At 41.4% G+C, this 13,445-nt stretch overlaps 1 protein-coding gene across 10 annotated transcripts in view; it reads right to left on the bottom strand.

Annotated features, from left to right (window-relative positions):
* Nucleotides 1-13,445, bottom strand: part of anks1aa (ankyrin repeat and sterile alpha motif domain containing 1Aa) — a 70,178-nt gene that overhangs the window by 34,361 nt on the left and 22,372 nt on the right. For all 10 annotated transcript variants that reach the window (XR_014871564.1, XR_014871565.1, XM_085146094.1 and 7 more), the window contains 9 exons: nucleotides 12,776-12,851; nucleotides 12,582-12,683; nucleotides 12,398-12,484; nucleotides 12,052-12,221; nucleotides 11,714-11,776; nucleotides 10,736-10,868; nucleotides 9,922-9,965; nucleotides 8,547-8,640; nucleotides 4,417-4,910 (listed from right to left, as the gene is read on the bottom strand). Coding sequence is in view for 8 of the 10 variants with exons in the window: in XM_085146094.1 (XP_085002220.1) it covers nucleotides 4,417-4,910; nucleotides 8,547-8,640; nucleotides 9,922-9,965; nucleotides 10,736-10,868; nucleotides 11,714-11,776; nucleotides 12,052-12,221; nucleotides 12,398-12,484; nucleotides 12,582-12,683; nucleotides 12,776-12,851 (1,263 nt within the window). In the remaining 2 variants the exon portion in view is untranslated. The remainder of the gene's footprint in view (nucleotides 1-4,416; nucleotides 4,911-8,546; nucleotides 8,641-9,921; nucleotides 9,966-10,735; nucleotides 10,869-11,713; nucleotides 11,777-12,051; nucleotides 12,222-12,397; nucleotides 12,485-12,581; nucleotides 12,684-12,775; nucleotides 12,852-13,445) is intronic.

Below are 13,445 nucleotides of genomic sequence, written 5' to 3'. Positions count from 1 at the left end.
GATAGCAAAAGAGAAAGAAAAAAAAATGTATATATATTTTTAAGGTCAACTGTCTAGGTAGTAGAGCCCTAAAACAATTTTATTACGTGTCTGGCTGTTTGACTGGAGAGTAAATAAAATTTATTCCCAAGAGAAGAATGAAATTAACAGAGGGCAGCTCCCTGCCAGCAGCCAACTTAACGATTTTTTAAAAAGCCTCCAGACATTCAGATGAACTCAAAGCTGCCCAGTTCTCTTGGTAAAATACACTTGCATGGCGCATACAGGAAATGGGGGCACTGCTTCAAGTTCATCTCCTTTTAGCAGACCAGAGCTATTTTTTTTTCCAGTTTGGAACCAATATCACCATCTATTCTCCTGCCAAAGAAGTGCAGTTTGCTTTGGCTCCTCCTCTTAGGCCACGTTTAGTCTGTTTACTTCATCTTTCTCTAAGCACCGGGGAGAATACAACAGGACTCGGGAGCTCCAGGATTATTGTGAGCTGCTGAGGATATCTAGGAAGAGCAGAAAGCTCCAATAGCCAAGTAATATCACAGCTGGCTTAATCCTGTCACTCTCTCACGGGCCACATCCCTCAGGTGCAGTCTGAGGAGGTGAGGTGTTCATTAAACTAGATAATTAGAATGAACTGTGCCCTGCCGGTGACCAGACTTTAAAGGGGAAATAAAAGATCCAAGCACATACTTGATTGAGCTCATTACCCACTACGCCACATTCTGGAAAAGGAAGACAATGTGCAAAACCTCTGGATGTCTGACTTTTAAATAGTCATCATTACATTTTTGGCTATGGTACATTTCCATTAGTATTTGTCATAGTTTGTGACTGAATTACAAAAATACCACTAGATCCAAATGGTAATGCTACGTTACGACAGGTATAAATTGGTGGTGCATATATGTCGGCCAATCAGCAGCCAGAAATTGCAAGAACTGGGCAGCCAGGTAGGTATGATACAATCAGAGGCAATAATGCACAGTTTGCCCACCAGAGGGCATAGACATGTTGATTTTAAAACTAAAACAACCCATTTAGTACATTTGATAAGGGACCCTTTTGGTGAATGTTTATGGAATTATCTTATGTAAAAACAAACAAGTCTCTATAGGCCCCTATATATTGCTAACCAGTCTTTTTTAGATAAATCATAATCCTTTCAACTTTGACTTTAGTGGTTAGTTACCATTTAACTGGTTTAAACTATTAAAAGTTAGAAACCACATCCGCTACATAATATCTTGTAATTATGTCACACCAGTCCCAGCATCACTGAGGTTTTGGAACCACACCAATTTTAGAAAACACCCACATTTAGTGAGATTGAGAAGCTGAGGCTGGCACAAAAACGGCAATCAGCTGACCATAATGCTCACAGAAATCACCTGATGGCTCAGCTGAAGGCCTTGCATCTGATTAAGCTACATAAATAGCAGCCCTCTAATCTAGTCTATTAGTCGCTATACATTTGCAAGCCACTTTGCAACCCACACCCACCCCAACACCTTTTCTTCATGTCATGTCTGGCTGCGGCTGGTAAACATCTTGCTTGAATTTATGAAAGATTTTAACTGCCACACATATACACTACCCAGACAAAACTCAAATATGAATTGTGTTTAATACACAAACCTGAATACAGAGTATACCTGTCTGCAATACTGAGTTAAAGTCTCATAGTAATACACTAACAATACTTGATCAAATCAGTGCATTACCATAGTGTGGTTAACACATTTGCCTAACACACGAAGGATCACCAGTTTAAGAGTAGCAGGAGGCACAAATCCTTGAGGATTGTGTCAATAATTTAAAGTCTGTGGATCCATCCACTGTGGTGACCCCTTGTGAATAAGAGAGCAGGTAAGTGTTCACTTAGTGTTCAGGATATTACAGAACAGTTCCTACTGGCTAGAGCTGAGAAAACATGGTCTAGTACACTTGAATCGAGGCGAGGCATTCACTCGGCTGCATACAGACGAATACCAAAGGTCAGTCATTTTCCACGAGTGTTTCCTTGGCAGCCTTTGACAAAACTATAAACTAAAGTAATGCCTGCAAATGCTGAAATAGCTCAAGAACAAACCCTCTTTGGAGTGCTCCCATACATAAAAGCTCAACAGCAAGGTTATCCCAGAATGAGTCATATGACCATAGTGGAAGGCAGCTGTGATCTTTCTCATGATAGAAAAGCCTGTTGAACTTGGATAAAGCACATGTACAAGGCCTCGGGCCGCTATCCTTCCCAAAGCAGCTAAAGATGAAAGTGTTGACAGCAGTATTTCCATATAGAGCCAATATTGTGTCTGTTCCTTCCATAAATGCACATCAAAGATGTTTTGAACTACAGTATCCCCTCTGTGGGCTGGTGCCATATTTTTTTATCATGATCTAATAGTGAGCAATAAACTGCAGCAACATCAACACAACATCTGGCACTTTATGGTAGCACAACACTGCCAAATAAGAAAGTATGACTTTGTCAGACAACAGTCACATACCAGCATCGAATGACAAGGACATAAATTGCACTGGTTGCAACAATGACGCATAATCCAGATTGCTTGCGCGCAGTCTCACACATGAACAGAAAAAAAAAAAGAGATTCTTAAAAACTTCAGAATCGCAGCACACCACAGTGTAATTCCTGTATCGGTGGCATAAGTTGGCAGCGTCTAAAAACTGACCACCTGCATGCAAACCATGGCCCGCAGTAGCCAAGACATCGACCTCAAATCTGCAATTAGCTCACTGTGGTTGTTCTGACAGGGTCATGTAAAGGAACACTAGGCAGCAACATGAGCTCCTCACTGTGGGAAGAGAAAGCATTAGTGCTATCTGAGCCTGCGATTTGCTCAGGATGGACAGGCATCACAAATAAAACGTACAAGTCACTTCTGGACTGTGTGTAGCAGCGCAGCTATCAGTAACAGGAATGGAGCAGAACACAAACAGAACAAGGGAGAATTACTGAGGCTAGTGGACAGCTTATGCAAAACTTAACTGAGAAGCTTACAGAGGATTTCTTTAATTCTGCCAACAATAAGATGATTGTTTTAGGATAATGGTAAAAGAGCCAATGAGGAAACCATGCCAGCTGTATCTCGTGTGGCTGTTTAATGACTGCAATACTAAAAACCAAGGTTTATAAAACTTATACCTTCTTGGTAACTTGTGTTTCTTAAAAGAGTAAAATCTAACAAACTCTGAAAAGGAAGGGTTCTATACTGTATTTGTTTAGCTGTGTGTTTTTTCTGTGTTCTGATCGGTTGTCAGTCTCTACAGAGATTCAGGTCGGAGTTTCACGTCTTTACAACAGGAGGAGGCAAGAGACGGATCTACGGCTTCCACGTCTTCTCTGAATCTCAATTTCCAAATCTCTGTCTCTTGTCTTATTTTTTCAGTCTCTCAGTTGTTTTATCCCATCTTCTTGTCTTCTCTAATCTCTTCCCGCTGTGTCTCTACTCAGCTCTTTATCTACATCCCAGACAAAACATTAAAGCGCTGCATGCACGGGGAATATATTTAGATGTGAATATGCTCTGTGATACTAACACATAGCGGGATTGAGACAAATTTTAAAAAAAAGTTTTAAACAGAATTCTGAAAATATTTTTATACACTGCAGTTTTTTAACAAAAGAAATGTACTAATGCAAATATGTGCAAAGATATATTCTATCATTTACTGTTTTGCCAAAAAGTTTATGTTCCAGACAAGTTTTGACCTAAATTGCATGATGAGACCATCAGGCGGGTCTTGTTAAACAAAACATGTCAACTTTTGTACTTGCTTAAAAACCGTGTCCAATAATGTCAATGTCAATACATTTTAGAACTATATTAACCTTATGCACATAATATTAATCGTTTTCCATCCAATGGGATTTATGACAAATGTTTTAAAACCAAAGATCTCCAGATTAGGTTTGTTTTTACACGTTACAATTGGGATGAGTGAAATTCTTCTAATAATGTGTCTGTGGCTTTTACCTGTGCAGGTTATGGCAATAACATCGCAACAGCCTAAACACTAACACTGAGGCTTCAAAATGCAGAGTCCAGAAACCGGTGACTGATGTCACGGTGGCTACATCCATCTTTAATATACAGTCTGTGGTTTCACCTGCTGTCACTCTGCTACATTGCAGTTACATTAGTGTGAAAAAGGTCACCTTTATTCATATTAAACATCTGTGAAACATGTAATTATTATTTACTGGCCTGCATTATACAATAGTTGGTTGTACATGCATAAACACTAAACAGTACAGACACTAAAGCCTGTTTTTTCCCCCCTGTGTGTGTGTGTGTGTGTGTGTGTGTGTGTGTGTGTGTGTGTGTGTGTGTGTGTGTGTGTGTGTGTGTGTGTGTGTGTGTGTGTGTGTGTCTCTTAAATATTTCAAGCGGAAACACTTACCTCATCCCATTCTGAGGTGAAAGAGGGAGATTTCTCAAGTCTCTTCTTAGCCGTGCTACAGTTAGAAACAGACTCGCTACGGTTTCCCAATCCTCCTTCCTCTTCATTAGGAGGCGACACGAGCAAGTCTGAGTCAGACTTGGACAGGCTGCGTGCCAGCTTCAGGTCCCCAGGAGGGCGCATCTTGACAGCAGATACCGCACCAGCCACCGAGTCCCTGGGCTCCTTGTTCACAGTAGCATAAATTGCTTTTGGATCACAGTCTGTCAGGATGGCGGCCATGCTAGGACGGCTAGGTGGCGGTGCAGCTGCCGTTACTCCCTCTTTAGCTTTGGCCCTCTTTTTTGTTTCTGGCTGGTCTTGGTTGGGTGGCAGAACACCTGGAAGCCGGAAGGACTCCTCACGGCTCTCAAAGACAGGAGAAGATCCGTGTAGGAGGCCTGTGAACTGCTCTGGTACACCTGCTTCCTGGTCCTGGCTGAGCTGTGAGTTATCTAGACAAAGAGAAAGGGAATAGACAAAGTCAGTGAAGAAGGAAAGCAGCCTGTGAGGGCTGGAAAGTAGACTTCCAACTGAGGGGCTGATCCTTACAGTGTGGCTAATAAGAAACCACCCACACAAGCCCTGAAACAGATCTGTAATTGTTTCCTACCAGGAGTGACGAAAAGAAAAAGGGGGAGAGAGAAGAGATGGAGCAAAGAGAAGGCGTATGTTGGCTGGAGAAATGACTCCTGAATTCCAAACTCAGCTTGTAGCCGTCTGACAGCTATCTGCTGGTGCCTGAATGCCTGTATTTGCAACAGGGAGTTGAAGCAAGTCATCTCTGTGAGCAGCCTCATCACAGAGGCCTACTTGTCTGTTAAGCCTGTTTTCCTAAAATGACATAACACTGAGAATGTCCCAGAGTTTCTGACTAAACTAAACTTTCAAACAAACCTACACATAAATTCCAAGAGTGTATGCCAGAGAAAAATGAATACAACACAACAAATATCACAAAGAGGAGTGAAACTTACTGTTTGCCGTCTTCTCCAACAAAAACGACTCCTTAATGAGACTCAATGGCAAGTGCAACAAAGAACAATGAGATTTTTTCCTCCTCCCCTCCCAAGGACTTACTGCCACCTAAGCCTATTTTCCACAATCAAATCAGCCACAGCTTGATAGCACCTGTTGTAATCGATATGTTGGTTTGAGGGAAAAAGAAAAAAAACTAACTCGTGCCGAGCCTGTCTTCTTCAGCTGCAGTGATGCGTTTTGTTGTTTAAAGTGTGCGCCCTCTGTGTTTTCTAGCTTCTAATTCTAGTGCCTAACGGAGGGCGAGGAATGGAAATTTGAATCACCCCGTCCTCCAGCAGCCAGACTTCTGATAATTAGTCCCGTGACACATGGTGCAGGAGTGTGTGGGCTTGTGTGGTCTCTGCCAGGGTGACAAGGGTCAGGAGTGTTTGGTGACAGGGAATCTGGGGCAGAGACACCACAAGAAAAGTAGTGACCTGTTGCAGCACTTTGTTTGTCCTTCACAAAACAGCTTCCTGCCAAAAATGTGCCCAGTGCAGTCATTTTATCAGTATAGGAAAAGAATTTAAAAAAAGAAACAGCAGGCTGTGAAAGAGTTTTATCTACACCAAACTACCTCAGTACTATTTCAGGGATCATTTCCAGGGAGGGAGTGTGCCAAACAACACCCTAAACTCCCTTTTCACAAGCTTAGGAAAAGTGTGTGTGTGTTGGGGGGTGTTTTGTGTGTGGGTGAGTGCACTGCACACATATGTCAAGATCACAGCCAAACACCCACCCTCTCCTTGGCAGCTAGGGAGCGTGAACGCCCTATGATCACATCCATGTGCTTCCAACAAACTCACGTGGTGTTAACCCTTGCAAAGACCACCGGAGCCCCTTTCTATACAGTTCTAGGATGGAAAACCTGCACACATGCAATCTGATGTTTTTGCAACTCTTTTATATTGGGTGAAGTCACCACAGACGTGGGGTGTTTATTTCATTTGGCAGGGACAGCTCCATATCGCCCAGATGATGTCATGTTTGGATTGCAGATGCTGTGGAATCAGTGCTGGTTGTTACTTCACTAGCTACACAATCCAAAGTCAATCCATATGTCCCTGGAAAACCTGCACTGTTTCTGTTTCAGTTTCAAAGACATTTTAAGCTCTTGGTAGTGCACTGCAGCACAGCTACAAGGTACTAAGGCGATCTTACTGACATGGGGACATTTGTATTAAAGTACATCATTTGATCATATTCAACTCACTGCAGCGCAATGAGCCTCCCCCATAAAATATATTTATACACTGCAAAGTGCCCACCCCTGGACAAACTATACAACATCAACACCTATTACATGGTTCAAGGCTGTTTCTCCCATCCCTTCTTTAGTTATTATTATTTATCAGTCAATATAATCGGCCCCACCGATCGGTTGGGCTTCACATAGCATCATATATAATGATGCAGAAGAAGTGTGACAAACACACAGGTGCTTTCTGTCTTTAACTTCCTTACATCTATCCTTTGATGTGCTAAAGTTCATAAAAGCAGCATAAACAAGTTTAGCTAAGTATCAAAACTACAGAAAACACACTGCACTCTGGTTGTGAACTAATGGAACAGCATGTATACTTTGAGGTTTATTTCCTCACCAACGTTGCTCATAACAGCGTAATATTTAAGTTAAATGGGTGTTTTTAAAATGTATTATTATTATTATTATTCTTTTATTATAATCTGTGGAGAAACTTCTGATCTTACAGGTACTGCTTTGGAAACGCTATAATACATCAGCAGCAGTAGGTCTGTTGTGAAAATGTGGATCGCTGCTGAGAGGAGGAATGTGTTTGAAGACAGACAATAAACACCATATATCGCTGACTCGGCATCTGTCCTCCACCTGCCACAGAGATTGCTGAGGTTTGGTCACTGACTGTCCATAAACCACATAAGTTACAAGAAAGATCACATCCACATGAACAAAGCTAAATATTTAGGCTCCACCGACTGCCTGGGTTTATGTAATACATAAAATAGGAACCAGGTTTGAGTGGCTGATCTGCAAAACCTCAAAAAGTAAAGAGGAAACAGGTCAGAGACAGGGTTATTTAAGTAGAAACCAAATTTGTGGTTTTGACAAATGAAATGAAGAGAAAAACTTTAGAGTTCCTAAATATAAAAAGGAATAAAAAAAAAATGAAATGAACAACATTTTGCTGTGTGTTTTAAACTAGAGTTGCTAAACCTTGAGCTTTGTTAAAAAAGAATTACTGCTCTTGTAGAAAATTAACAACATTTTAATGTTACTCATTACAGTTAACCATCTGAGGGGCCAGCTGTTCACAGTGGTTTTTTACATCAACTCAAAGAGGAACAGTGACACGACAGAAACACTGAATATGCGAATAAAGATGCTAAAAATGTATTTCCAATTCATATAAGCAATTTGGAAAACATAACAAATAAGATCACACTCTTATTTGTTATGTTTTCCAATTTGTGTTTATTTTAAGTCAAAGAAGTCCCAAAAGACAGACTAATGTTACTGCAGCTGGCCAATAATTTTTTACGTAGTGAAATTGCATAAAAACAACTCGAGAAGCCTAACTGGCTTCTTTTTGCAGGTTATTTCCAAACATGTGCCAAAACTCAATTTATTCAATGAAGACATCTGTATATGTATCAGCAAAAACCCAGCAGCTATACGCCTCATCTCTGCTCCGTGCCTGACTGGATGAAGTGGCATATCCAGCTTTAGGCGGGGATGTGGATCTAAGATAGGAATGTCACGATCTGATCAAGAATTCAGTTTCCCATTGGCAATGAAACTAGTCTAACCCACTCGCCAACGAATGTCAGTCAACCTGCCCCTGACGAGCCAAATCCCCTCTGCTGCCCGAGAATACCAATCGTGAACTTCCCCGGCTGCGCTAATCCAAGCCAGCCTATCTCAAATGCATCAAACTGAGATGCATTTCTCCTATTTCATTGACATGCTTGGCTTGTAATTTTCCAAGTCTGATGTGTCAGGCCCATCTTTCCTTACCCTCACGCAGCTTTACCAGCAGCAGTTGTTGTACCTTATTAGGTATCTAAAACGTGAGGACATTGACCGTACTCACCTCCCGGCGCCCCTGGGCCCACTCTTCCTGGAGGGTGCAAGGTGTCTTTCGTCTTACTTGGGGCTCTAAGGTCGTTCGGGGCAGGAGGTTTATGCTAAAATAGGACAGCAAGAAAGAACAGATGATAAAAACATTTTCTGTGATTCTAAACAATCATAGTAGCTCGTCTGAAGCCCAGTTAGCAAATAACTAAAAGCCAGACTAATTATCCTGCTTATTATCCTGAAGACATACCCTCCCTGATCAACTGCATTATAATCGTGGTAGCATGTTTCCTTACAGTAGTTATGGTGTAGCTGAGCTCAGGAGACTGCAGATGAAACCACAGACGACTATAAGATTATTATCATCAGGCAGGTCAGAAGCACAGCACTTAATAGGAGCTTGCAAATTAAGACACAAGTATATACTGTGTGCAGCAGAGGGGCTGTAGAGGTGGTTGACAGCAATAATAAAATGCTGCTAACTGGATGATAGATATCAAAGGGCAATAAAAAAAAAGACAATGGCAATAAATAAAGTAGGCAGATTTACAACATTTAAGACGCACTATTATCAGGGGCCGTTTAAGATGACTTCTGCCTTCTGCTAACATATGACTCAGTTTCTGACTCTGAAGAGAACGTCACCTTAATTTTAAGACCTGCTATCATCACTTGGGTTGGGTCAAAAATGATCCACTCATTCACTATTCAAACCAGTATATAGGAAGCTTGTTGTCAAACAAACAAAAACAAAAACAACAACAACAAAAAAAACCTCCAGATACTACCTAATATACAAATTAGACAGATTATCATCAGCTGTAATCATGCATTTTTATACAGTATAATTTCTCAAACATTCTGTCAGGACCACTTTAGTCAAAGTAGGATTGTTATTTCCTCTGCAGTTACATATATCTGGCAAGCTTCATGCCTTTCCACATGTATACATGTTAAGCCCTCGTACAGATCAGACAGGCATCAATGGATGGACCAGACTGGTCATATTTTACTACTACATTCATGTAGATTTTAATTCCATGTATGCTTTGTCCACCTCACATCTACCACCAATTGAAAACCACAAGTTAACTCTGTCTGTGCATGTGGGACTCTTACTGTCATACAGAGCTGCTGGCTCAGCTTGAATCTTCGGCCTACCAGAAGTAACGTCAGGGCTGATATGATGCTTTGCAGCAGTTCTGTCATTTTTACTTCCACAAGTGCACGATGGTCTACAATGCTTGGGCTAGTGACCGAATTACTTTTCACAACTCATAGTAGGATACTTCCACATACAGTGCAGCAACTAGGGTACAATCCTATAATTTTAGTATTCAAATAGCAACCTATTTTTGAAGCAGTTATAGTACATGAACAAAAGAGTTTACCTGAGGTAGGACACTGTTGGAAGACTGTGTAGTGGTATTGTCATCTAAGGAGACAAGAAAACAAACGTTGGTTAACTAAGAGTTACAGAAAATCCATTGTTGGTTCTGACTTTCAGGAGAGACATTACGCTGAGAATGTCAAAGTGATGGATAATAAAATCATGTATTAGGCATGCCGCCATTATCGGTCTAAGCGTCAGACAGACTTCAGATTAATCTTCCTGCCTTTTAAACAGCACCGAGTACGGAGACATGATAGAGCAGTTTTAAAACGGATGAAAAACGAATCATTTAACATTTCTGTCCAATTCAACAACCCCCTCCCCCTTCCCCCCCAAAAAAAACCACAGTAAGTTATTCTTTTTTTATAACACCATCATGTCCATCAGGAAGGCCCAATGACATCCGCGATTAGACTCCAACACTTCAGCCCAGTTTTCTTTGGGTGATAGTCAAGCTGACTAAGCTGAAAGGTACCAAGGGTACGGTTTTAAAACATCTACATCAACAACTAGGGATCAAAATTGCCTCCTAATTTAATCCCATTTAATCCAATTACATGCAGTGCCATTCAGCAGCCACAACTGAGGAGGGTCTGCTGAGGCTCTGTTGCGATCAAACGGCAGCAAAAGAGCCTGAGAGATATTCATGTCAGGAACGAAGGACCTCCTGATTTATATGGAGATATAACAAGGTAGAGTGACTGCATTTTACCAAGAAATATCTTGGTAAAGCACAAACAAAAAGAATTGCTGGAAAAATATGCCTTTTCGAAATGTTACTTGTTGTTTTTGTACTGAATAAACACAATTACCTTTATATGAGTGGGGCTCATGGCTAGGTGGTGGTGGGATTTTTGTCTCTGCAGTCAGCAACAACTCATATGTGTGATCCTCCTCCTCCGCTGGCTCCCTTTTCTCATCAGCACTGCTGCTAGTATACAGGGCCTGCAGAAAAGTCAAAGGATTAAAGGTGAAAAAGAAGTAGCAGGTTAGAAATTATGAGGCAGTTGTGTGAAAATATTTGTTTACAATAGGAAACCCTTCGTGAAACATCCACAATATGCCCACTATGATCAGCAACGGTTTAGACCAGAACTGTTCTCGGACGCTGCCTTTTCCAATTCCCCCTTTCCTATTACATGTGCTCCACTCGGCACTCAGCTGAGTATTTCTTAAGAAGCCATTTGAACGGAGCAGCAGCGTTGAAGGAAATGAAAAGGGTGGTAGCTAAAATGAAACTGGCATCCTCAGTGACAGATTGTTATTTTCCCAGCAGCCCCTGTGTCACAGTGTTAGAAAACACGTCTAACTTTTCAGTGGCATTAACTTTTAAAAGTAGTCTGTCACAACCATTTGCAAACAGCTACAAGTGCGCGTGTGAGAATCTGTGGCGTTAAATGGCAACTGTTTCTGCTGGCTGTATGACCTCTGACCTATTCGCATAGGATTTGTATTACCAGGGGGACTTGATGTGATTTACAAGTTACGCCCCTCGTGTCTGTGTAATGCTACTATTAATATCCTGCCAGATAATTGTGAGCCTAATGAAAGACAGCAAAATGCTTCTTACCAATTCGTACAATGCAAGCTAACAATTTCATCTCATGAATGGTTATCCATGTTGTGCATTTATCCAAATTCTCCTTAAAAACTATCCAAATTTGCATATTTACATTTTTTCTTTGAAAAGCATATTCAGTGGTTGATTTGCATGAGATTAAGATCATAGATGATGTCCACAGCTATCACTAGACCCCTATCACCATGTGAATACAGCTTTACTTCCTTACCTCTGAGCTCACCTCCTCTTCATTACCAGGGCCAGGATGTGACGAGAGAACCAGGCGATCTTTCTGTACGTCAGCAATACAAGATGTAATAAAAAAAAAGTAATCAATTCATTATCAGTATTAAAAGATGGCATGCAAACCTACACTGAAACACAAGAGAAGTAACACTGCTGGATTTTTGTAGCACTGTCATAAGAAGAGAGGATCACCATCTCCCTCTAGTGGGAGTTCAGCATTTCAGTGCCTCACTCTGTCTTGGTATGTATAAGAGTGAGATGGGTTTCAACTAAAAACTTTAAAAAAAATAAATTAAAAAAAACAGATCAGAAACTGCTGACCTTTCCAGCTTCACTATCAGGCCTTCCCGAGTCTCTGTCAGAGGACTTCCCACTGGTGAGGCTGTCTAAAGAGTGGCAAGAAGTGGCCTCAAACAGAGCTTCATAAGGGCTCTCCTCCTCGGGCCCCAGGGCCAGCCCCGAGATTAGCTCACAGACTTTCTCCAGGTCACCTGCAAGTCAAAATGGATAAAGATTGAAGCAAAAACAAGTTCTCATGTCAAAGTAATAGGTAAACTATTGTCATACTTTCCTGCACAGTGTTTTTTTTTTGTCTGCTTAAACATTTGCTGCTGCGAAGGTAAAAATCACCCACTATCTCCCACAGGAGACTCCCGATAAATCTTACCCTTTTTCCGTGGGCTTGGGCTCTCCTGAGGTGGAGGCACTGGTGGAGGGGGAAGGTCAATATCAGGGGGTTTTCCAGTCATATGACCTGGAACAAATAGGAGATTGTATCGCAGCTGTTTCATGTGATATAAATAAGAGAATAATTCCCACTGGAGCTCTGTATGTGCTCATTTGGTCTTTACCAAGGATCAGGGCAGCTATCTGTTTGCTTTTCTGAGAGGGCATGTCCTTGACAATGTCCAGCGCTGTCAGGCCCTTCTGGTCGACGATGTTCACGTCGATCCCTGGGAAACGACAACAGTAACAGTCGTGTGCTAAGTACGTGTTTTTCCTAAATACGTGGAAGTTATGTAGATTTAGCGCTCTAAGGTCTGACCTGCACAGAGAAGCTTCTGCACCACATCAGTCTTCCCAAACAGAGCGGCTTCGTGGAGTGCACTGCCTTTCTCTGTCTGAGCAGGAAAGAAAATGAAAAAGCATACGAATTTATTAGAAACATAATAGACAGAACTTCTTAATATTTCCTATGTTATTACCAAAAAATTAGACTACAGAATATAGCAGTTCTGTTCCAGCACCAACACTTTAGTAAAATACGTAGCGCATGTTGTGTGGATTCATGCCCACTACTTGGTCCACTTCTTGAACTGACAATTATGTGGTTGAGAAATCAAAGCAGATCATTTTCCAGCTCACAGGGCCATGCTAATTAAAGCCCTGCCGGATGCAGAGCCTAAAGGAAGCTCAATAGTCTCCACATCTTTTATTCAGAAGAAAAAAAGGACAGAGAAAGGATCTCCAGACAGACGGGTGGCACAGTTTGATACAGAGTCCGAGCTCTAGGGCCCACCAGGGGGAGCAAGGCCAGCTCTGCTTTGCGCTGGCCTTACTACAACAGTTCCTTTGCAAACTGAGAGTTTAAAAATTTTACATTTAATCTCATAGCTTTAGTAGGAAGTAGCAAGAGGAAGTGCTGCAAGGACAGATTAAGTTGCCTAACATGATTTGGGCCATGAAAGTATGTTAAGAAACATTTGCAAACAGAA

The sequence above is a fragment of the Neolamprologus multifasciatus genome, chromosome 20 (genome assembly GCF_963576455.1).
Source record: "Neolamprologus multifasciatus chromosome 20, fNeoMul1.2, whole genome shotgun sequence".
NCBI lineage: Eukaryota > Metazoa > Chordata > Actinopteri > Cichliformes > Cichlidae > Neolamprologus > Neolamprologus multifasciatus.
This window is presented reverse-complemented; position numbering and strand designations above follow the sequence as displayed.